This window comes from Megalobrama amblycephala, linkage group LG22 (assembly GCF_018812025.1).
Source record: "Megalobrama amblycephala isolate DHTTF-2021 linkage group LG22, ASM1881202v1, whole genome shotgun sequence".
Taxonomy (NCBI): Eukaryota; Metazoa; Chordata; class Actinopteri; order Cypriniformes; family Xenocyprididae; genus Megalobrama; species Megalobrama amblycephala.
Window position 1 is genome coordinate 31,807,505 of NC_063065.1, and position 25,663 is coordinate 31,833,167.

The window sequence follows — 25,663 nt, forward strand, 5'->3', positions numbered from 1 at the left end:
CTAATGAAACCAATGATTTTTGGGCAAACCGTTCAGAAGTTATAAGCAAAAATAGCCATTTTTTCTCCGAGCCAGTAGGTGGTACTGCGCTGAAATGCAGCATATAGCCTCAGGTCATGCTTGTGATGACAAGGACCAAGTTTGGTCTGAATACGATAAAGCGCTTTAGAGATACAGCCTTATTTTGTTTCTAGCCCTTTCGGTTCAAAAGTTAAGATGCAAATACAAATTTGGACAGTTGGTGGCGCTAGAGCGATTTAGATTCCAAATTTGCTATGGTGACAGTTCAGACTGGCCTCTATCTGTGTGCCAAATTTCAGAACTTTACCACAAGCGGTTCTATGGGCGGCCATAGAATTCCAGAGCGGAAGAAGAAGAATTAGGCCTACTATTACAATAGATGCCTACGAACCTTCAGTGCTTGGCCCCTGATAATTATTATTATATATCCATACATATTGTGGGATTTTATCCATACATATTGTGGGATCTTCTTGAACCCACCTGTAGAGTGTGTGACTGCATTGTTTACCTGTGCGACGAGTTCGTTCTGCTCTCGCTGGAACATGCGGTTCAGCGCCTCACAGGCCAGTCCTGCCATATCAGCCCTCACCTTCATCCCCGTCATCAGCGGCCCAATCGTTTCGAGAGCCGCCATGGACCGCACACACAGCTACAGGACAAACAAAAATCTTAGTATTATTATTATGAAATGCAGGAATGCATTAGCTACGAACTATGGAAGCTTGTTTCCGCCACAGAATAAGGAAATTTCAACTTTTTCATCTCACAATTTTTAGTTTTAAACTCACAATTGCAATAGTTATAAAGTCAGAATTGTGTGTTATAAAGTCGGAATTGCGTGTTATAAAGTCGGAATTGCGAGTTACAAAGTCAGAATTGTGAGATATAAAGTCAGAATTGCGAGATATAAAGTCAGAATTGCGAGTTATAAAGTCAGAATTGCGTGTTATAAAGTCGGAATTGTGAGTTAAAAAGTCGGATTTGCGAGATATAAAGTCGGAATTGCGAGAAATAAAGTCGGAATTGCGAGATATAAAGTCAGAATTGCGAGATATAAAGTCAGAATTGCGAGTTATAGTCGGAATTGTGTTATAAAGTCAGAATTGCGAGTTATAAAGACGGAATTGCGAGATATAAAGTCGGAATTGCGAGTTATAAAGTCGGAATTGCGAGTTAAAAAGTCGGATTTGCGAGATATAAAGTCGGAATTGCGATATAAAGTCGGAAATAAAGTCGGAATTGCGAGATATCAAGACGGAATTGCATGTTATAAAGTCGGAATTGCGAGTTAAAAAGTCGGATTTGCGAGATATAAAGTCGGAATTGCGAGAAATAAAGTCGGAATTGCGAGATATAAAGTCGAAATTGCGAGATATAAAGTCAGAATTGCGAGATATAAAGTCAGAATTGCGAGTTATAGTCGGAATTGTGTTATAAAGTCAGAATTGCGAGTTATAAAGACGGAATTGCGAGATATAAAGTCGGAATTGCGAGTTATAAAGTCAGAATTGCGAGTTATAAAGTCGGAATTGTGAGATAAAGTCAGAATTGCGTGTTATAAAGTCGGAATTGTGAGATATCAAGTCGGAATTGCATGTTATAAAGTCGGAATTGTGAGATATCAAGACGGAATTGCATGTTATAAAGTCGGAATTGTGAGTTAAAAAGTCGGAATTGCGAGATATAAAGTCGGAATTGCGAGAAATAAAGTCGGAATTGCGAGATATAAAGTCGGAATTGCGAGAAATAAAGTCGGAATTGCGAGATATAAAGTCGAAATTGCGAGATATAAAGTCGGAATTGCGAGTTATAGTCGGAATTGTGTTATAAAGTCAGAATTGAGAGTTATAAAGACGGAATTGCGAGTTATAAAGTCAGAATTGCGAGTTATAAAGACGGAATTCTGAGTTATAGTCAGAATTGCGAGTTATAAAGACGGAATTGCGAGTTATAAAGTCGGAATTGCGAGATATGAAGTCGGAATTGCGAGGTAGAGTCGAAATTGTGTTATAAAGCCGGAATTGCGAGTTATAAAGCCGGAATTGCGAGTTATAAAGACGGAATTGCGAGTTATAAAGTCGGAATTGCGAGTTATAGTTGGAATTGCGAGTTATAAAGACGGAATTGCGAGTTATAAAGTCGGAATTGCGAGGTAGAGTCGGAATTGTGAGTTATAAAGACGGAATTGCAAGTTATAAAGACGGAATTGCATGTTATAAAGTCGGAATTGCGAGATATAAAGTCGAAATTGCGAGATATAAAGTCGGAATTGCGAGTTAAAAAGTCGGAATTGCGAGATATAAAGTTAGAATTGTGAGATAGTCACGATCACCGTCTGCCCCTGTCAAGTTTCGGACTACATTTCCCATCATCCCCCCTGCCAGTCACATGCTCACACTCCTCTCCAATCATCATCTGCCACATCCACCCTTGCACACCACACTGATCACCACACCCAGCTGCAGCTCATTTACAGGACTATAAAGGACTGTCACATACACCACCTCACGGCGAAGTCTTGATTACCTTGTGTGTCATTTCTGAGCGTTTATTCCCTGTCTGTTCTGCCTGTTACCGTTTGGACTGTTACCCTGTTTATCCCTGTCTGCCGCCTGCCTCGACCTCTTGCTTGTATACCGACCTGTGAGTGATATCTGCCTGTTCTGATCATTGCCTGTTCCTTGACCACGATTCTGCCTGTTCCTTGCTGTTCCTGTTCGCTCCTGATTGACCCTGCCTGTACGACCACTCTCACTTTAATAAAAGCTGCAAATGGATCTTACCATGAGTCCGCATTCGTTACAGATATAAAGTGGCAATAACCTTTATTTTTTATTGTGTGGCGGAAACAAGCTTCCACAATGAACAACCAGATTGTGTCCGAATAACAGTAACAGTGTGTGTTTCTGTGCTGCACCTCGTTGTCTGAGAGCACGTGTATGAGTCTGATGGCGCTTTTGGGCACAGCGTTGTTCTTGTGGTTGAGCGCCGTCAGCACACGCGGCAGATGCCCGAGCGGGGGGACCTGATCGGCCAGCTGTGTCTGTGTGCTGAAGAGACACACGGCTGCGGTGGTGACCGTCTCCAGCGCCTCGCCCTGAGAGGATGAGAACACAGCCAATACATAAAGCATCCATCAGCATGCAGTCATGTGTGTCTCCTATAGAGGGCTCACTCACATTGGGGTTGTTTTTCTCCAGCAGTGTGGTCAGAGTGTCCATTAATGACACCAGGAACTCTCTGGGTTTCCGTAAAACCCAGCCAGGCTGAGCGATGAAGATCCGCAGAAACACTCCGCCGACCTCCAGCTCTCCCTGTCCCGCTCCGTACGCTACCGAAAAGTCCTCGGGCAGCTGAGACACACATCACAATATAGAACACTCACACGCCCTGTGATAAAACCAATCTACACCTCCGCTCAAACGTTTGGGGTCAGTAAGATTTTTTTCGTTTGTTTTTGAAAGAAATTAATACTTTTATTCATCAGCAAATCAGCATATTAGAATGATTTCTGAAGGATCATGTGACACTGAAGACTGGAGTAATGATGCTGAAAATTCAGCTTTGATCACAGGATATATATTTACTATAGAATGGTGAGTTATAAAGTCAGAATTGCAAGTTATAAAGACGGAATTGTGAGTTATAAAGTCGGAATTGTGAGTTATAGTTGGAATCGTGTTATAAAGTTGGAATTGCGAGTTATAAAGACGGAATTGTGAGTTATAAAGTCGGAATTGCAAGTTATAGTTGGAATCGTGTTATAAAGTTGGAATTGCGAGTTATAAAGACGGAATTGTGAGTTATAAAGTCGGAATTGTGAGTTATAGTTGGAATCGTGTTACAAAGTCGGAATTGCGAGTTATAAAGACGGAATTGCAAGTTATAGTTGGAATTGTGTTATAAAGTCGGAATTGTGAGATATAAAGTCGGAACTGCAAGTTATAGTTGAAATCGTGTTATAAAGTCGGAATTGTGAGTTATAAAGACGGAATTGCAAGTTATAGTCGGAATTGTGAGTTATAAAGACGGAATTGCAAGTTATAGTCGGAATTGTGAGTTATAAAGTCGGAATTGCAAGTTATAGTCGGAATTGTGAGTTATAAAGTCGGAATTGCAAGTTATAGTCGGAATTGTGAGTTATAAAGTCAGAATTGCAAGTTATAGTCGGAATTGTGAGTTATAAAGTCGGAATTGCGAGTTATAGTCGGAATTGTGTTATAAAGTCAGAATTGCGAGTTATAAAGTCAGAATTGCGAGTTATAAAGACGGAATTGCGAGTTATAAAGTCGGAATTGCGAGGTAGAGTCGGAATTGTGTTATAAAGTCGGAATTGTGAGTTATAAAGACGGAATTGCAAGTTATAGTTGGAATTGTGTTATAAAGTCGGAATTGTGAGATATAAAGTCGGAATTGCAAGTTATAGTCGGAATTGTGAGTTATAAAGTCAGAATTGCAAGTTATAGTCGGAATTGTGAGTTATAAAGTCGGAATTGCAAGTTATAGTCGGAATTGTGAGTTATAAAGTCAGAATTGCAAGTTATAGTCGGAATTGTGAGTTATAAAGACGGAATTGCAAGTTATAGTCGGAATTGTGAGTTATAAAGTCAGAATTGCAAGTTATAGTCGGAATTGTGAGTTATAAAGTCGGAATTGCAAGTTATAGTCGGAATTGTGAGTTATAAAGTCAGAATTGCAAGTTATAGTCGGAATTGTGAGTTATAAAGTCGGAATTGCGAGTTATAGTCGGAATTGTGTTATAAAGTCAGAATTGCGAGTTATAAAGTCAGAATTGCGAGTTATAAAGACGGAATTGCGAGTTATAAAGTCGGAATTGCGAGGTAGAGTCGGAATTGTGTTATAAAGTCGGAATTGTGAGTTATAAAGACGGAATTGCAAGTTATAGTTGGAATTGTGTTATAAAGTCGGAATTGTGAGATATAAAGTCGGAATTGCAAGTTATGGTTGGAATCGTGTTATAAAGTCGGAATTGCGAGTTATAAAGAAGGAATTGCGAGTTATAGTTGGAATTGCGAGTTATAAAGACGGAATTGCGAGTTATAAAGTCGGAATTGTGAGTTATAAAGACGGAATTGCAAGTTATAGTTGGAATTGTGTTATAAAGTCAGAATTGCGAGATATAGTCGGAATTGTGTTATAAAGTCGGAATTGTGAGATATAAAGTCGGAATTGCAAGTTATGGTTGGAATCGTGTTATAAAGTTGGAATTGCGAGTTATAAAGACGGAATTGCGAGTTATAAAGATGGAATTGCGAGTTATAAAGTCGGAATTGTGAGTTATAAAGACGGAATTGCAAGTTATAGTTGGAATTGTGTTATAAAGTCGGAATTGCGAGGTAGAGTCGGAATTGTGTTATAAAGTCGGAATTGCGAGTTATAGTCGGAATTGTGTTATAAAGTCGAAATTGCGAGTTATAAAGACGGAATTCTGAGTTATAGTCAGAATTGCGAGTTATAAAGACGGAATTGCGAGTTATAGTCGGAATTGTGTTATAAGGACGGAATTGCGAGATATAAAGTCGGAATTGCGAGGTAGAGTCGGAATTGTGTTATAAAGTCGGAATTGCGAGTTATAAAGTCAGAATTGCATGATTCTTGCATGATAAAGTCGGAGAATTGAAGAATTGCAGAATTGCATAATAAAGTCGGAATAGTGAGATATTGTCGCAATTGCAGATTATGAAGTCAGAATTGCGAGTTACAAAGTCGGAATTGCAAGTTATAAAGTTAGAATCGCAAGTTAAAGTCAGAATTGTGAGATGAAAAGTTTATTTAGTGGTGGAAACAAGCTTCCACAGAAAACAGCTGTTTTACATTGTAATAATATTTCACAGTTTTTACTGTATTTTTGATCAAATAAATGCAGCCTTGGTGAGAAGAAGAGACTTCTTTCAGAAACATTAAAAATCTTAATTATTGCAAACATTTGAACGGCAGTGTATGTGTTCAGATCAGGGCTGTCAACAAAGTTTTAATCAAATTAATTACATGATATGCTGAATATTCATTAATCACAAATTAATCGCAGGACAATATTTGCAGAGAAAAGCCCCCAAATAATAATTCAAGACTGTGAATCTAAATTCCGATTCAATCCAACACCTCACCTTCCAGTTGACATCAGGATTGTCTTTCTGTTGCTTAAAATGCCTGCAGGAATGAAGGAAGAGTAAATGAGCAGGAGAAATAACGAGGGAATGAGAATAACTGACTGCTATGATTTGAGAGCGTCTCACTCCAGCATCATTTCTCTGACGGTGGTGGAGACGGTCTCTCTCGAGCTGTCGTTCCAGATGAGCTCGGGGTTCTCGTGCGTTCCCTCGAATATGTGCACGGCCGCCTCTGGATTGTCACGCATGGCGTCCATGAAAACAGCCGGCAAGAATCGCATCAGGGTCAGACGCACCTGGTTGAGAGAAACTCAACACTCAACACAGGCAGAGAGTTGATCAAGCTGAGCTTTATTGTTATTAAACACATATGCAGTAACACTCCTACAGCTCCCAGTGTCAAGTTCACATAAACACGGTCACTGCAACTGGTCAGATACGGTGTAAACTGAAGAAGTCTCACCTTGGGTCCCACCAGCTTGTCTGAGGTCATTTTGGAGAAGAGCTCTGCGGTCTGTGTGCGCACCTGAGGGTGGGTGGAGTTACAGAACAGATCTAACAGGTAGATCAGTGAACCTGAGAGGAGAGAGGTCAGAGGTCACAGATGAGCTTCCAATTGCCAATGATGTTTAAATGTGTGATTGAGTCTCAAACAGCTGCAGTAACTAAACCATCAAGCGTTGCACAGAAGAAATCTGCTCTAAAATCAATTAGATTAGAGTATTAGTAAAGGAAATGACATGCTGACCTTTGTTCATGGCCTCTGTGATGATCTTAGTGTTGGAGGTCAGAGCGTAAAGCGTCTCTAGCACCAGCTGTCGGCCTGCGAGGGCACAGAGAAAAGAGAGTCAGGGAAGAAAAACCCTGAACCTTTAAAGTTCAGTATCATCAACTCTGACAGGGATTTATTTTATTAATATTTCATGAATAAATATTAGTATTTCATATTTGAAGATATTTGAAGTTATAAGGCTATGTTTTATTAATAAATATGCATAAATATGTTAAATATTAAAAATATTTACCATAGTTATAGGACTATATTTTATGAATAAACATTCATAAAAGTTTTAAATAATAAAAATGTTTACTGTAGCTTTAGAACTACAGTGCCCTCCACAATTATTGGCACCCTTAGTAAATATGAGCAAAGGTGGATGTGAAAATAAATCTGCATTGTTTATCCTTTTGATCTTTCATTCAAAAAATTCATGAAACTCTAACCTTTCATTTAAGGAAAACAGTTGAAAGTGAAGGGAATGTTTTTCTCCAATACATGTTGGCCACAATTATTGGCACCCCTAGAATTTTGTATGAGTAAAATATCTCTGAAGTATATTCCCATTCATATTTACATTTTTTAGCACACCAGGGTGATCATGAACATGAAATTGTCCAGCCATGACTTCCTGTTCCACAGGAGTATAAACATGAGGAAACACAAAGGCTAAATTCCCTTAATCATTCATCACAATGAGAAAAACCAAAGAATATAGTTCTGATGTGCAGCGAAAGATTGTTGAGCTTCACAAAATAGAAAGTGGCTGTAAGAAAATAGCTAAAACATTGAAAATCCCCATTTCCACTATCAGGGCAATAATTAAGAAGCTAAAATCAACTAAAGATGTTATGAATCTGCCTGGAAGAGCATGTGTGTCTAAATCATCCTAATGCGCGGTGAGGATTGAGCGGACAAAGACTCTCTGAGGATCACAGCTGGAGAATTGCAGAGATTAGTTGAGTCTTGAGTCTTAGAAAGCCTAAAAAAAAAAGATCAAACAGCACCTACATCCCCACAAGATGTTTGGGAGGGTTTCAAGAAAAATCCTCTGCTCTCATCCAGAAACAATCTCCAGTATATTCAGTTGTCAGACACGACTGGACCTTCAAACTGGACCGGCTTCTATGGTCAGATGAAACTACAAAAAAAGCTTTTTGGCAGCAAACCCACCAGATGGGTTTGGTGCACACATGGATAAAAAGTACCCCATGTCCACGGTTAAATATACTGCTGGATCTTTAATGTTGTGGGCCTATTTTTCTGCTGGAAGTCCTGGACATTTTGTTCAGATACATGCTATCATGGATTCTATCAAATACCAACAGATAAAAACCTGACCTCCAAACTCATCAGGCATTATAGGTGAAGACTCAGAGCTGTTCTCTTGGCAAAAGGAGGTTACAAATTTTTGAATAAAAGAGTACCAATAATTGCGGCCAACGTGTTTTGGAGAAAAACATTTATTTCATAATGTGAGTTTCCCCCCACTTTCAATTATTTTCCTTAAATGAAAGGTTATAATTTTGTGAATTTTTTTGAATGAAAGATCAAAAGGATAAACAATGCAGATTTATTTTCACAGCTGCTTTTGCTCATAATTACTAAGGGTGCCAATAATTGTGGAGGGCACTGTATATTTCATAAATAAATATGCATAAATATTAAAAATATTTACCATAGGACTATATTTTACCATAGGGCTATATTTTATGAATAAAAGTTATAAATATTCATAAATATTTCAAATATTAAAAACATTTACTGTAGCTTTAGAACTATGTTTTATGAAAACATTTTCATAAATATTTTAAATATTAAAAATATTTACTATAGTTATGAGTTATAGATCTTTTATTAATAAATGTTCATAAACATTTTTAAATAAGAAAAATATTTACTTTAGCTTCAGAACTATATTTTATGAATAAATATTCATAAATATTTTAAATATTAAAAATATTTACTTTAGCTTTAGAACTGTATTATATGAATAAATATTCATATTTAAAATATGATTTTTTTTACTATAGCTTTAGGCCTATATTTTATGAATATTTATTCATAAATATTTTAATCTACCAAAGTTACAAGGCTACATTATTATGCATAAATATTAATATTAACAATATTTAATATCGCTTTAAAACTATATTTAATGAACAAATATCTAAAATATGATCAAGTATTTACTGTAGCTTTAGAACTATATTTTATGAATGAATATTCAAAAATATTTTAAATATTAAAAATATTTAATATAGCTTTAGAACTATATTTTAAGAATATATATTCAAATATTTTAAATATTAAAAATCTTTAATATAGCTTTAAAACTACATTTTATGAATAAATATTAAATATTAAAAATATTTACTGTAGCTTTAGAACTATTTTATGGATAGATTTTATGAATATAAATAATGTAAATATTCATAAATATTTTTAAATTTTAAAAATATTTACTATAGCTTTAGAACTATATTTTATGAATAGATTTTATGAATAAATATGAATAATGTAAATATTCATAAATATTTTTAAATATTAAAATATTTACTATAGCTTTAGAATTATATTTTATGAATTAATTTTCATACATATTTTAAATATTAAAAATATTCACCATAGATAGTCATATGTTTAAGAGCAAGAAATCAGCTATAAAAACTCTTTATCATGGATTTTATGCCCAAATGAATTAAGGTAAAGACAAAATTAATTCAAAGTGCTTTAAATAGGATTATTAAATAGAAACAGATATAAAAGACAAAGTAGTGTAAATGGCTTTAAATAAATATAGACTTATGAAAAAATATGTATAAAAGCATGTAAATTGAAATCTAATAATGTCACTATGGGCTAAACGCCTCACACAGATTAAAACAGCTTTTCTAATCTACTGATGTCACAGTCGTCATCTCATTTGAGTCTGTATCGTTTGAAACATGTCCATGTCTTACTGGATGGCAGAGAGTGCAGCAGCACCAGCAGATTGGGAAGAACCAGCGATTCTGCGATGTTGATGACACAGTCCTGGTTTGATGTGACAGTATTCACCACCTACAGCCAAACCACAAACACATGTGATCAGAGATAATGTCGCCATCACAGTATTTTCTCAGTACTGTGTATCGAACGACACACGCACCTCCAAAGCAAGCTGCTGAACCTTGCCTGCGCCGTGAACTCTCAGCAGAGAGAAGAGCAGCTTGAAGTGTCCGATGCACTCCATCTCAGAGCCTATGGGACAGATTAAAATCATCAGTATTATAACAAACAAGCCTCTAATCATCTGATCATCCTCTGATGCTCTCAAAGCACCTGGGTTGTTCTTGATGACGTTGCGGAGAGCTTCGAGAGCCATCTCGGCCCAGCGCAGTCTCTGAGCGTGTTGCTGCGACTCCACTTTATTGGTCTGAGTCATGGCGAGGAGAGTGTGCAGGTACTGCGCCTGAGAGCCCACGTAGTCCAAGAGACTCGAGGCCAGCGCTTTCGGATACTGACGAGAGAGACAGACACATTACGGCGTTTCATTGACCTGAACACAAAACGTCATTGTCACAATCTTCTCACCTCCAGAGGAAACGTAGGCTGCTCGTTGTAAACCCGGATGAAGATCTCTCCCACGATCAGCTCCTTCCCGTGTTCACTGAACACGAACTCCGATCCGAAACTCTTGTCACACTCGCCCTACAGACACAGGAGAAACAGTGAGTGAAGAGATGTGATGAGGCGAATGTGAGGAGGTCTGTAAGAGGACGAGCGTCTCACTCTCTTGATGTTGCTCTCCTGCTGCGCCTCCAGGAACTCCATCAGCTCGGCTCTGGTCCCGTTGTTCCAGATCAAATACGGGTTCTCCGAGTTGCTATTCAACAACTTCAGAATCTGATGAACATTGTGAGAAAACAGACGAATATTAAAATATCCCCCTTCAATATGTAAAGCGCTTTGAGTACCCAGAATAGCGCTATATAAATGTAAAGAATTATTCATTTCTATAGCTTTAGAACTATATTTTATGATTAAATATGAATAAATATTTTAAATATTACAAATATTTACTATAGCTTTAAAAATATATTTTTTGAATAAATATTCATAAACATTTTAAATATTAAAAATATTTACTATAGCTTTAGAACTATATTTTATGATTAAATATGAATAAACATTTTAAATATTAAAAATATTTACTATAACTTTAAAACTATATTTTATGAACAAATATTCATAAACATTTTAAATATTAATATTTACTATAGCTTTAAAACTATTTTTTGAATAAATATTCATAAACATTTTAAATATTAAAAATATTTACTATAGCTTTAAAACTATATTTTATGAACAAATATTCATAAACATTTTAAATATTAATATTTACTATAGCTTTAAAACTATTTTTTGAATAAATATTCATAAACATTTTAAATATTAAAAATATTTACTATAGCTTTAAAACTATATTTTTTTAATAAATATTCACAAATATTTTAAACATTAAAAAATAATTACCAAAGTTAAGGTTATATTATTATGAATCAATATTCATAAATATTTTAAATATTAAAAATATTTACATAGCTTTAGAACTATATTTTATGAATAAATATTTATAAATATTTTAAATATTATTTTTTTACTATAGCTTTAGAACTATATTTTATGGATAAATATTCATAAACATTATAAATATTAAAAATTATTTACTATAGCTTTAAAACTATATTTTTTGAATAAATATGAACATTTTAAATATTAAAAATATTTTCTATAGTTTTAACACTATATTTTATGAATAAATATTTTAAATATTAAAAATATTTATTATAGCTTTAAAACTATATTTTTTGAATAAATATTCATAAACATTTTAAATATTAAAAATATTTACTATAGCTTTAAAACTATATTTTATGAATAAATATTCATAAACATTTTAAATATTAAAAATATTTACTATAGCTTTAAAACTATATTTTTTGAATAAATATGAACATTTTAAATATTAAAAATATTTTCTATAGCTTTAACACTATATTTTATGAATAAATATTTTAAATATTAAAAATATTTATTATAGCTTTAAAACTATATTTTTTGAATAAATATTCATAAACATTTTAAATATTAAAAATATTTACTATAGCTTTAAAACTATATTTTTTGAATAAATATTCATAAACATTTTAAATATTAAAAATATTTACTATAGCTTTAAAACTATATTTTTTTGAATAAATATCCATAATATTCATAGTTATAGGACTATATTTTATAAATAAAAATTCATAAATATTTTAAACATTAAAAATTAATTACCAAAGTTAAGGCTATATTATTATGAATAAATATTAATAAATATTTTAAATATTAAAATATTTACTATAGCTTTAGAACTATATTTTGTGAATCAATATTCATAAATATTTTAAATATTAAAATATTTACTATAGCTTTAACACTATATTTTAACAAATAAACATTCATAACTATTTTAAATATTACAAATATTTACTATAGCTTCAAAACTATATTTTATGAATATTTGTAAATATTTTAAATATTTTTTTTACTATAGCTTTAAAACTATATTTTATGAATAAACATTCATAAATATTTAAATTATTAAAAATATTTACAATAGCTTTAAAACTATATTTTTTGAATAAATATTTATATTTTAAATATTTACTATAGCTTTAGAACTATATTTTGTGAATCAATATTCATAAATTTTAAATATTAAAATATTTACTATAGCTTTAGAACTATATTTTAACAAACATTCATAACTATTTTAAATTTTAAAAATATTTACTGTAGCTTTAGAACTGAATTTTATAAATACTGATTCACAAATATTTTAATTATTAAAAATATTTACATAGCTTTAGAACTATATTTTATGAATAATTATTTATAAATATTTTTTAAAAATTTTACTATAGCTTTAAAACAATATTTGATGAATAAATATTCATAAATATTTTAATTATTAAAAATATTTACTATAGCTTTAAAACTATATTTTATGAATAAATATAAATATTTTTAAATATTTACTATAGCTTCAGAACTATATTTGATGAATAAATATTCATAAATTTATTAAATATTAAAAATATTTACCATAGTTATAGGGCTATATTTTATGAATACATATAAATATTTTAAATATTAAAGATGTTTGCCATAGTTATAGGATTATTTTATGAATAAAAGTTATAAATATTCATAATTATTTTTTTATGAATACAAACCACAAATGTACAAACAGGCACGTTTGAACATGTATTTTGTAAAACAGATGCGTGTTGATTTTTCAAATGCACGTTAAGCGACTCAAACTCGCAGTGCTTTCAGATGAATAGCAGTTTTTAAGTTGAAAAGTGTTGAAATAATATTTTCGGGCTTCTTTATATTACTTATTCTTATTTTCTGTTCAGATATCATCATCATCAATATATTTTATTATTTATTAATCCTTTGTGTTTATTTCATTATCTTTGCAGACATCACTAGAGTCGATCATGAAAGCGTTCATCACCTCCGCCGGTGAACTGCCGCCCAGTTTGCGTGAGATGTAGGGTGTCAGCATGGCCGCCAGGCTCTTCCTGATGGCGGGATTCTCTGGAGGGTGTCCCACTCCGTTGGCCTCTCCGGCGGGGCCGTCCTCTGGGCTGAGCGCAGATGTGTAACCCGCGAGCCGCCCCAGGGCCACCAGACTGAGCTTGGCCAGACTGTTGGCCACCTTCTGCTGGTTAGTCTCCTGACTGGCCTGGACGCCGCTCTCCTCTAAGGTGAAGTCGTAGTTGAAGAGGTTGACTAGCAGGTGCCACAGAACGCCGGCCTGGTACAGGTGCGTCTGGAGGAAGAAGTCTACGGCGAAGGAGCTCACGCACTGAACGGTCACTGTGCCCAGACGGGGCAAACCCTAAGAGAGAGCAAACGAGAGCAGAAATGTTTATGGAAATTAATATACACTATATATGTATGTTCTGGTGAGACAAAAAAAACTTGACAAAAAACAAGTGAATTTATAATCTATAATACAGACTTATAACTTAAAAAAATAATTAAATGCAAATTCTAAAATATAGCTGCAAGCAGCAATTAAGGGGCTAGGAAGCTAACAGTACTGTAATTAGAGCCAATTTCATGTTTTGTTCAATTATAGCGTCACCAAGTGGCGCAGTCCCACCGCTTTTTTATGTCCTCAGAGTGCCTCCGTATATAAGCGTGTCAAATTTGTTGAAAATATCTCATTTCGTTTAGGAGTTATAGACATTTATATGTAAGAACACAATCGAAAATTACCCACACCTGACTTTGACTGCATTTTTTTCCACTTACTATCAAAATGTTGACATTTGCATACAGTCAACAATATTTTCTGTTTTCCTACGGTGGTTTCGTCTCGATCAGACTAATGGTTTCTAAGATATTTGCAAATGTTATTTAAAGGTTAAATCACAACGTTGCACAAACCATAAGGCGAAACCTATCATGTTTGGTATCGTTGGACTCGGCAAGGATTCAGAAATCCAAGGGGATGAAAATAAGACAACTACATCCAAAGTTATAAGCATGTAAATATTTTTTACACCACTAGGTGGCACTGGTCAGAAGATTCTCAGACCTAGTTTCGAAACGATACCTTCATGCTGATGCCCAAAATGGCCGATATGGGAAAACTGGATTTCATTCGACTTGTCATGATGCCCCGAATATAACGAGATCACTTTTATAATTTTTGGACAAACCGTTTAGAAGTTATAAGCAAAAACATTTTAGTATCTCCAGACCAGTAGGTGGCGCTGAGCCAAAACGCAGCATGCTTGTGACGACATGGACCAAGTTTGGTCTGAATTCGATAAAGCGTTGAAGAGATAGAGCATTACATCTATTTTCGCAAGCGCTACGTAAATTTCATTTGCACGGTTTTCGAAAACGGTTTGACAAATCTGACCAATCAGAGCAGAGCAGGATCTCAGATAGGTGGAGTTTAGAGAGATCCTTGAACAAACCGTTTTCAGACTCTTTGAGAAATTCAGTGAATTTTTACCTTTGATGCATGTAAACCTATAGTAGGAGACTCAAAAACAAAATTAGGAGCCTTTGAAATTTCATAATTTATACATATTCCATAATTCAATTATATAAATAATGGTGGTTTTCTATGTCCAAAGTATGGGATGTTTCATGGTCTATGACACTGGACAGGACTGTTATTGTTTGTGTAATAAAGCGATGGGTATTCTTACCTTGCCGTAGTAGAGAATGTGACACACATCTCTAATAATGTTGGGAAGCTCAACAATTTTCTCCCTGCATTCCTCGAACTGAGCAGCTACGCTATAGCACCTACAGACGTGCCCGCACACCTGAAAAACACACAATCACGCTCCACATATACTACTGTCCGCTTACTTTTCATTCTCTCAAAGATGTGGTTGTGTTGCTGTACCTGTACTGCCATGTCTTCAGCTTTGCTGGATGCCGTGAGCACAGCCACACAGCGAGACAGAGCCTCCATCAGAATCTGACACAGACACACAGCAGTCATCAATGCGTCACTCAGATCTCAGCCGGACCGAGTTAACTGTGGTTGATCATGTTCTCACCTCGATGCCGTTCTCCCTGCGGAGCTCCTCGGCGTTGAGGGCCGAACAGTTGACGGTGTGGAAGGCCAATTCAGTGGCTGCCGGTAACAGCGGTGAGGTTTTGGAGAAGAGCTGCTCGTCACCCGTCTCCATGGTGATGGTCTTAATTAGCATGGGGTAACCGGCATATTTATACGGCTCCAATTCTGAGAGGAGAGAGAGTTAAATCACTCATTCACTGTGTGAACGTCAGGCAGGAGTAATCTGATTCTGCTTTAAGGCCCCGATTTACTTCAAACTAAATTTTCAAACAAAAGTTCAAAACTTTCTGGAAATGTTTGCTCTGGCGGTTAAACGTCTCCGAACTCTCACTGGTCTGTGTGGTGATGATGTAATAGATGGGTGTGGCTCCAAGGCTCCTCCTTCTTTGAGGTGCAAATCCTCTCCGATTCATTTCTTCTGTTAAGTCCGTCGAGGTCAGACGCGAGTAAACACATGAACACACTTTAAAGTAAAATCTGAAGCTGTAAATATAGCTGCGAGCAGCAATTATTGGGGTTAAAGCGCTTTAAGGCCTTTAAACACGTGTAAAAGGTATTTAGCAAGGATGTAACTACTTAGATCATCGATGGAAAAGACCATTTACAGCCAGTTAACTAAGGAAATGCGTGTTTTTTAAAGCTTTTTAACAGTTATAGCGCCACCTATAGTCCAATCTTCATAAAAGTTTGCATGCTTGTTTTGGATTTCTTTCGAAATTCGTACAGACCTCTAGGTCCATGAGTCAAACATGCACTTTGTCTAATAGGTGCTCAAATTTCATTGGCCGATGGCAGCCATGTTTTTTGAGATGCACCAATGTCCTCATAGACACTTGCGGTTCCTTCGACAAAGACACTGTATGCACATTATCAAGTAAATCGGACTAACGGTTGCGTAGTTATAGCCATTTTCATGTTTTTTTCCTGTTATAGCGCCACCAAGTGGCCAGTCGCCGTGTCCTTTTTCACGCGACCACAGAATGAACTCTTACACAGATGTACCCAGTTTGGTGAAAATATCTCCATTCATAAGTTATAGCTATTTTAGTAAAAGTGGCTCCGCCCACTTCAAACGTTTTGGTAGCTCTTAGGGACCGTGAAACGGAATTTCACGCCTCAGATTTGCTAATCGTTCTGGGAAAATTTTCGGGTATTTTGGATTTTTCGAAAAACCTACTTTTGCAAACTAGTCCTAGGCTTTGGTCCCCATTAGAACGAAACCAGTCAGGGCAAGATTCTCTGGAGTCTGATTGTCAATAATTATTAAAAAAAAAAAAAATAAATAAATAAAATAAAATAAAATAAAATAAAAAAAAGTTGAAATTTCAATTCACAGTCGCTAAGGGACGCCAAAAACTTATTGGCCAGTTATAACTCGTGAACGGAGTGAGACATTTTCACCAAACTGGGTACACATTTTTATAGGCTCAATATTTGCTCACAGTAAAAAAAAAAATAATTGGACACTTGGTGGCGCTATAACATGAAAAAAAACATGAAAACAGCTATAACAAGGCAACCGTTAGTCTGATTGACTTGAAAATTGGCATGCAGTGTCTTTGTCCGAGGTGCCATGATTGTCTATGAGGATATTGACGTATCTAGAAAAACATGGCTGCTATCGGCCAATGAAATTTGAGCACCTATTAGACCAGGTTAACGGAGACTGATTGGAACGAAACTCGGTGGGCATGTTTGACTCATGATTCTACAGGTCTGTTAGAATTTTGAAAGAAATTGGCCACTAGGTGTAATCACGTGGTGTTTCACACGTACACACAATATTCATATCATTTATTAGATATCCTCATACTGAACAACTTTGCCTCAAGAACCACGGCTGTCAATCAAATCGTTCATTGAATATTCACAAAAAACCTAGTTCTGCGAACTAGTCCTAGGTTTGTTGCTCGATCAGAACCAAACCAGTGCAGTACAATTCTCTGGGCTCTCTCTAGATCAATAATTATCAAAATAAAGTTGAACTTTACCCTTTGGGTAGCTATAACAATGTCATTTAGAAAAGAGGCGTGGCAAAATACACTCAAAAGCCTATCAATCTTAAATGAAAACTCGGAACTTCACAAAATTAGGTGATCACGTGACATAAGATTTTAAACAAGCATGCAAACTTTTATGAAGATCAAACTACAGGTGGCACTATAACTGTTAAAAAGCTTTAAAAACCATATATTTCCTTAGTAAATTGTCTGTATTGGCTGTCAATGGTCTTTTCGATCTATGATCTAAGTAGTTACATGCTAAATAAAACATGGTACCTTTTTACGCATGTGCTTAAAGGCCTTAAACCCACTTGAATTGCTGCTCGCAGCTATATTTCTAACTGAAAGCGACACTGTTTTTCATGTTTAATACTGTAAAGCTGCTTATTTTCAAGCAATGTGTTGTATAAAGTGCTTTATAAATAAACCTGACATGACTAGAGTGCTGAATTGTGTTTTTATGTTGTTATTGAGAGTAAAGTGCGAAGCACATATTTACATATTCATCTAAACGTTGCTCTCAGCAGCATCAAGAACAGTATATTGTTGAAAAGGTATTAACCGAAGCGAAGTGAGTAAATCAGGGCCTTTAGCGTGTAAGCTAGCGTGCTCTCTGACCCTGTTTGTGTCTGTTGAACAGGATGCTCTGGGCCTTCAGGATCAGGATGATGTTTTCTGGGTCAGGGCCGTCCACGATACGGGCTGATTTAGTGCACAAGAACTCGTAGGCTTTGTTGACCTTCTCAAACATGTCCTGAACACACACACATTTTACAGTTTGGTTATAGATTCTTACATCGCTTTGTTCACTGATAATCAAACTGAATGTGTTGAATACTCACCCTGCCCTCGGGATTTTTGTCTGGATGGTATTTTTGAGCCAATCTGAAGTAAGCTTTCCTTATTTTACTCTCGTCATGCCTTTAAAAACAAAAGCACACACACGTACTCAAATCAAATCACAAAGATTATAAACATTGTCAGAGGTCATAGTGATATATAAAGTAAAACATGGCCTCTAATAAAAAGAAGCATGTGAAGCAGAAGGTGGACTCACTGTCCTTGTCCTTTAGGGAGGTTCAACACCTCATAGGCGTCATCCACAGACATGGAGGGCGGCTTCTTCTCCACCTCTCTCTTCCACGCGTCCAGAGTGTCCTTCAAAAGCTTCACCTGTAAAAACCAACAAAAGATCAATGCATGATACTGGAAAACGGATAATTCAGCCATTGGGTCTGTGTGCTGATGGGCGTACAGGGTCTCGTATGGGCCAGTTGGGGAAGCGGTTGGAGTCGCACAGGTGTCGGAGGTAATAGATGTTGCAGAAGAGCTCGTTATCCAGCTGAGGGAAGCTGACCACAGGGATGGGGCAGTACTGATACAGAGCTCGAGTGTTGCTCTGCAGACGAGGAGAGAAGTCTGCCAGGTGAGCGGCGATCTTCTCGATCATCATACGCCTACATATGCACAGAAGAGTCCATAAAATACCAGCAGGGTCATAATTATATATGCAATTACTGGAATTAATTACATGCATCATATAAATACGAGTATAAATACAAAATATATATGTATACAATAAATGCATTGTATCAAATGATTAATTTAACCTCAGGTTGTGTTCGGGTCATTTTGACCCGGAGAGGATTTTCCTGTACTCAAAAGTGCTAGTTAGTGTTATTGCATTGGACTAAAATTTACTGACTTTACTCACCCAGAGTCTAACAACTTCCCAAAAATGTTTTGATAATTTTTGTAATTTGTGTTTTTTTTTTTTTTCATTGTTACACTTGTGATGTTCCCGGTCAAAAATGATCGGCCTACAAAAAATTGCTTATAAATCTCTTGTTATATGATTTTAATCACCAAATATTGGATTCAATCTTTTTGTTAACTTGTTTTCTTTCAGTTAGGACAGGTTTTATATTTCTTGTTGGAATTGATCGATCATAGGCCTTATTTATCTGAGCTTATGTACCTCAGTGAAAAAAAGCGTTATTTGTGGATAATTTTATAAATTTTACATAAAATATGAAACAAAATTTGCACTGTTTATCACACTAGTGTGCTTTAATGTTTAACCAGGAATTTTGTTTTGAAATGCTTTTATTTTGTACAAAATGGCACAAAGTCACACTTGAGGTGTTCATGGTCAAAAGTCTGCAGAAAAATCACTTGTTAGCCTATTTTATTACTAAATATTGGATTAAATCTTTTTGTCAACTTCTTTTCTTTAAATTAGGACAGGTTTTGTATTTATTTTTGAAACTGATTGATCGTAGGCCTCATTAATTTGAGCTTATATTGGTCAAAAATGACCCTCCATTGAAAAAATTAGTGTTCAGGAGTGTGTTCATCATGTTCAAAAATAATTACAAAACCTGTCTTAACTGAAAGAAAACAAGAAAACAAGACTGAATCCAATATTTGGTGATAAAACAGCATAAATGAGTGATTTATAAGCTATTTTTGTAGGGTTTTCAACACAGCGCAATGGTTAAATGTTAGTACATAGCAGTCAAAGACACTTAATATAAAGTAGCATCAGTTTTATAGTCATAAAACATTTTAAGACAAATGCAAGTATTACAGAACACATGTGAAGCATAAAAAGATACACAGAAATGTACAAAGATACACACAACAGGAAGTCTAGGAAGAAAAAGAGGCGTTTAACCTCATTTCGCTGCTCCAGATGGCTTCAGGCGTGTCAAACTCTCCCAAGAAAATCTCAGAAAATCGCTCGGCCTCGTAATTCTCCAAGTAACACACCATAGCCTCGGGCAGCATCGGGCCCAAAATGCTCCTCTGAACGATGTCCAGACCTTTAGCCTGCGATCGTCACACAAAAAACGCTCTCTCAGAATTAAGACAAGATTTACTGTGTTATTATGAATAAATTAAAGATTGATTTATGAGAAGCTTTACCTCCTCTGATTTAAAGGCTTGTTTCAGGTGAGTGTACTTCAAGAAACTACAGAGAACACAAGTATATGCACATGACAAGATAGCATTTCTCTATCATCAACTTTAAGGATTTAACATGCATTTCAACAGAAGGTGACTGTGTACCGTGCGACAGGAAGCACGTTGGAGCCGGTGTACATCATGATGAAGAAGAAGACTCCGGTGAGGTAGAGCCGCTGCAGGTTAGGGTTATCCTGCATCACCAGGTACAGCAGGTTGGCTACTTTCTCCACCAGGATGGGGTCAAAGGTCAAGAGCAGCTGCCAATGAGAGGAGAAGGAAGATTACAGTCAGGCTGAAGCGCCCGGGCTGCTCTACACACGGTCAGTATCTGTACCTGGACGATGTGAGGAAGGCAGGTGTTGTCACTGATGAGTCTCTTCACCTTCGGCAAAGGCCTGATAATGGCATTATCCTGGTCCCTAAACACATGAAAGTGTAAGTATTATTATATGGGTGAGTCATATACCTCTCGGATTTCATCAAAAATATCTTAATTTGTGTTCTGAAGATGAACGATGGTGTGGAACGACATGACGGTGAGTAATAAATTCATTTTTGGGTGAACTAACCCTAGCACAGAGAGAGATCAAGGCTGTACCTGCTGGGGAAGTAGGAGCACATGGTGATGAGCATGTTCAGGATGAGCGTGGCCAGGTCGGTCTCGTTCATCACAGCCTGTCCACCGGCCAGCAGGCACCACTTCAGCTGAGGGATGGCCTGCAGGGGGCGCCAGCCGTCCATCCCCTGAGCCCAGCAGCGCGTCTTGGCCGTCAGGGTGCCGGACGCTCCAGAACTCCTGCATCTGTGGGACACATTTAAAGAGGTTAAAGCATGTAAAGTACCTCAAAACGGTCCAGCTCTCCTGTAAAGACATGGCACCTCCTCATAGCTGAAAGGTCCTCTCCTCTCTTTATCTGCGTTACCGAAGTACCACTCCTTCTCGCTCTCTCTCTTCATGTCCGGCGAAGCCTCTAACACGTTACTCTGAAACAAGACCAATGACAGAGAGACATGAGCATCAAGTGACATTCAATGCATCATATATACAAAACGTTTGGACTCAGTAAGAGTTTCTGAAAGAGTCTCTTCTGCTCATCAAAAATACAGTAAAAACAGTGAAATATTATTCCAATGTAAATCAGCTGTTTTCAATGTGAATATATAGTAAAGTGTAATTTATATCCAGTGATCAAAGCTGAATTTTCAGCATCATTACTCCAGTCTTCAGTGTCACATGATCCTTCAGAAATCATTCTGATATGATTATTTGATGCTCAAGAAACATTTATGATTTTTATCAATGTTGAAAACAGTTCATGTTTGTGGAAAACATCATAAATTTTATTTTTCAGGATTCTTTGATGAATAGAAAGTTCAAAAGAACAGCATTTATTGGAAATAAAAATCTTTTATAACATTATAAATATCTTTACTGTCACTTTTGATCAATTTAATGCATTCTTGATGAGTAAAAGTATTGATTAGGGCTAGGTATTGACACATAAAGGCTTTACATTCATATCAGGTACAAAAAAAACTCTACTAATGCTTTAAATTATATAGGCAGTCAGTACATTACTATAATATTGAAGGACTAAATGACACTTCACACAAGGAAGATTTTATAATAATAACGAGCAAATAATTAATGAGTTTATTGTCACCTGAGGTAAATGTGACGTGACATTGTTCTCAAGTTGTTTATTGACGTCTTTCAACGGCTGAAACACTGATTGAGTGATTTCATGAGGCATGATATTGATTTTTGTAAGTTATATACTGTATCTTTTAACATACCTTCAGATGTTCATTCATGTTTATTTTGCATTGTAACTAATATTAAAGCAGAGATGATCAAATCATGTGCCGATTCTCTTGAACGGACCATATGCACAGAACGTTCTTAACTTCCTCTATAAAATAATCCAGCTGGAAAACTTCCGGTGAAATGTCACTTGTTGGTGTGTCGGTATCTTCATTGTCCTGAAGTAGCAGCATCAATAGTGCAATACTTAGTTTATAATATGAATATAGTCACTTATAGTCAGGCCTAGTGTTAATTTAGTTATTCAGACATAAGACGACATAAAAAAAGAGACGTGTGTCAGTGTTCCTCCTCAGCAAAATTCAATTCGGAGATCAGTTTTCACACTGTCATGTAAACAAAAACATCAACACACTGTAAATTAAAGATTTGTTGTGCACTTAAGTTAGATTCATTGAATAAAAAGTGTGCTGAAATCATTGATGAATGAATCAATCACTTTCTGTGTAATTCATTCACAAGAAAAGTTATTGTTTTTCATGAGATGTTGTGACAGTGCTTCCCACACATAGACTTTACTTAGGCGGGCCGCCCACGTATAACAACGGCCGCCCAAGTATATTTGGAGACACATTTCTGCTTTTATTATTATTTTTATCCTCTTATTTTATCCTCTTTATATCCGTGCAAGATAATGAAACCATCCGCGATCGATTAACTAGTCGTTTCGTACCTGCTCGTTACTTGTGCGTCAGAACCGTTTACTCCCGCTAACATTCCCATGTGCGCGGCATTTTGCAAAGTCACAAGGGGGCGCACAACAGCGCTTCAAAGTGATTCTTGATCAATGGAAAGCGCAGATTTATGCCAAGCGATTGCTAATGAACTCAAGTTGATGAGTTATTACAATGTCTACTTTCATGGCCTTTATATAAAATGTTTTATACGGTTGTAAGAATCTGAAGGATCAGCCTGCAATTGTACAGACATTTCAAAATAAGAGTCCCAGTGCATTTCGGGCTTGTTTATAATTAAAAGTCACACGCTAAGTTTTTTTCTTTATCTTTTGGGCATTATTGGTATTTTGGTTACACAATAAATTGTATTTAATTTGATTTCCATTTAATTCATAGTAAATTATTGAAGTCTCCCCCACAGGAAGAAAAGACTAAGAACATTATTTGACACATATATTATTAATTTTATAAATTTTACTATTAAAATCTGTGTCCCATTCATTGAGAGAGACACTATATGACAGCAAGGAGAACACAGGAAAAGGAGAACCATTTAAATGCTGTAATTTTGCATAATTTACAATGCATAATAATGCATAAAATTAGTATGTAATTAAATGTAACATGTTATGTAATTAAAATTAATTTCAATAAATAAAAATACTGTTAAAAATCACACATTATTTGTCTGTCACATGTAGTAGACCATTTTTGTGCCGTGGGTAATTGGAGGATTTTTCGCACGGCTACCACCGCAAGTATATTTCAAACCTGTGGGAAGCACTGTGTGAGTACTTCAAACTTCACCTTGACAAAATGTATTTTTAAACCTAGTGATTTTATAATGTTTAATATTTATTCAAAAGCGAAACTGAGTGAAAAACTATTACAGGAAATGGCTAATACGAGCCAATAAATGCTCCTCTGCTGCCATCTGATGGTTATAATTAATGTCTTTTTTATTTTTAAATAAAATGTTTTCTATCAAATGTTGAATTTCCTACATTTTTAAACATTCAGTTTTACAAATATGGACAATCTCAGAAGAATGAACAAATAATGTTTTTGGTCATCACATTAAAACAGTTGAATTGCTGGAAAAATGTTGCGTGTGCGTGTCTTATTACAGATAACGCGTTTCTTATTCAGACGTTCCCATTAGCTTCATCTTTATTGCAATCAATAAAACTGTTTATTGGCAAATTAGGCAAGTGTGATAACTGCATTAAATACAACATTAAAAAGTCAACCATTGATGGTTTTGTGTCGATGTACAGTGAGTTAAAAGGAAATGCCCAAGCTGGCTTAATGAAAACCAGGAAGTAACCATGCATATGGTCAACTGAGGCAGTCACAGCACCAAAACAGTATTTATTTTTTTAATTTTGTAATAAAATGGGCAGAATTTGAAATCTGAGACTTTGTTTCATATCAAAAGTAACAAAGCACAAAGCTTCTTGCGATTTATTGGATGGCAGGCGCGCTACAATGTTCTGTTCATTCATCAACTGAAAATAGGAGACCAATCGATTCTTGGGATTTAAGAATCAATATTGGTTTGTAAAAATGAGAATCGATTAGAATCGAGAAATTAATATTTTTTTACCCAGCCCTAGTGTACATTGACATTATGTGAACACACACCTGCAGTGGTACGGTGGCCCTGTTGGTGTGAAGGTGAGCGAGCGTCAGCAGGTCCACTAAAATACGCACTCCATTTGTTGGATCAACTTAAATAGTTGCATTCATGTTGACAATTATTAAGTTCATGTTACTTAGAAATGTGTTTTTATTGTGGCAAAAAAATTATGTTGGATCAACTTAAATAGTTGCATTCATGTTGACAATTATTAAGTTCATGTTACTTAGAAATGTGTTTTTATTGTGGCAAAAACCGTCTTCACCTTACTTAAAACATTATGTTGGATCAACTTAAATAGTTGCATTCATGTTGACAATTATTAAGTTCATGTTACTTAGAAATGTGTTTTTATTGTGGCAAAAACCGTCTTCACCTTACTTAAAACATTATGTTGGATCAACTTAAATAGTTGCATTCATGTTGATAATTATTAAGTTCATGTTACTTAGAAATGTGTTTTTATTGTGGCAAAAAACGTCTTCACCTTACTTAAAACATTATGTTGGATCAACTTAAATAGTTGCATTCATGTTGACAATTATTAAGTTCATGTAACTTAGAAATGTGTTTTTATTGTGGCAAAAAGCGTCTTCACCTTACTTAAAACATTATGTTGGATCAACTTAAATAGTTGCATTCATGTTGACAATTATTAAGTTCATGTTACTTAGAAATGTGTTTTTATTGTGGCAAAAAAGCGTCTTCACCTTACTTAAAACATTATGTTGGATCAACTTAAATAGAATCGATTAAAATCGAGAAATTAATATTTTTTTACCCAGCCCTAGTGTACATTGACATTATGTGAACACACACCTGCAGTGGTACGGTGGCCCTGTTGGTGTGAAGGTGAGCGAGCGTCAGCAGGTCCACTAAAATACGCACTCCATTTGAGTCCATGATATCCTTCACGTTTTTCTGTCAGAACAGAAATGGTTGAAGCATGAGCAAAGAAACATGCAC

General features: G+C 35.5%; 1 protein-coding gene across 1 annotated transcript in view; it reads right to left on the reverse strand.

Moving 5' to 3' along the window:
• Window positions 1–25,663, reverse strand: part of LOC125257502 (dnaJ homolog subfamily C member 13-like) — a 76,187-nt gene that overhangs the window by 4,952 nt on the left and 45,572 nt on the right. The window contains 28 exon segments of the mRNA XM_048173869.1: window positions 533–673; window positions 2,942–3,121; window positions 3,204–3,377; window positions 6,153–6,195; window positions 6,282–6,451; window positions 6,619–6,731; window positions 6,904–6,978; window positions 9,897–9,996; window positions 10,085–10,176; window positions 10,258–10,435; window positions 10,510–10,626; window positions 10,708–10,821; window positions 13,487–13,873; window positions 15,204–15,323; window positions 15,407–15,481; window positions 15,564–15,748; window positions 18,205–18,340; window positions 18,429–18,507; window positions 18,644–18,759; window positions 18,842–19,043; window positions 20,264–20,418; window positions 20,515–20,560; window positions 20,659–20,813; window positions 20,891–20,975; window positions 21,155–21,339; window positions 21,341–21,358; window positions 21,436–21,540; window positions 25,517–25,618. Coding sequence (XP_048029826.1) covers window positions 533–673; window positions 2,942–3,121; window positions 3,204–3,377; window positions 6,153–6,195; window positions 6,282–6,451; window positions 6,619–6,731; window positions 6,904–6,978; window positions 9,897–9,996; window positions 10,085–10,176; window positions 10,258–10,435; window positions 10,510–10,626; window positions 10,708–10,821; window positions 13,487–13,873; window positions 15,204–15,323; window positions 15,407–15,481; window positions 15,564–15,748; window positions 18,205–18,340; window positions 18,429–18,507; window positions 18,644–18,759; window positions 18,842–19,043; window positions 20,264–20,418; window positions 20,515–20,560; window positions 20,659–20,813; window positions 20,891–20,975; window positions 21,155–21,339; window positions 21,341–21,358; window positions 21,436–21,540; window positions 25,517–25,618 — 3,648 coding nt within the window.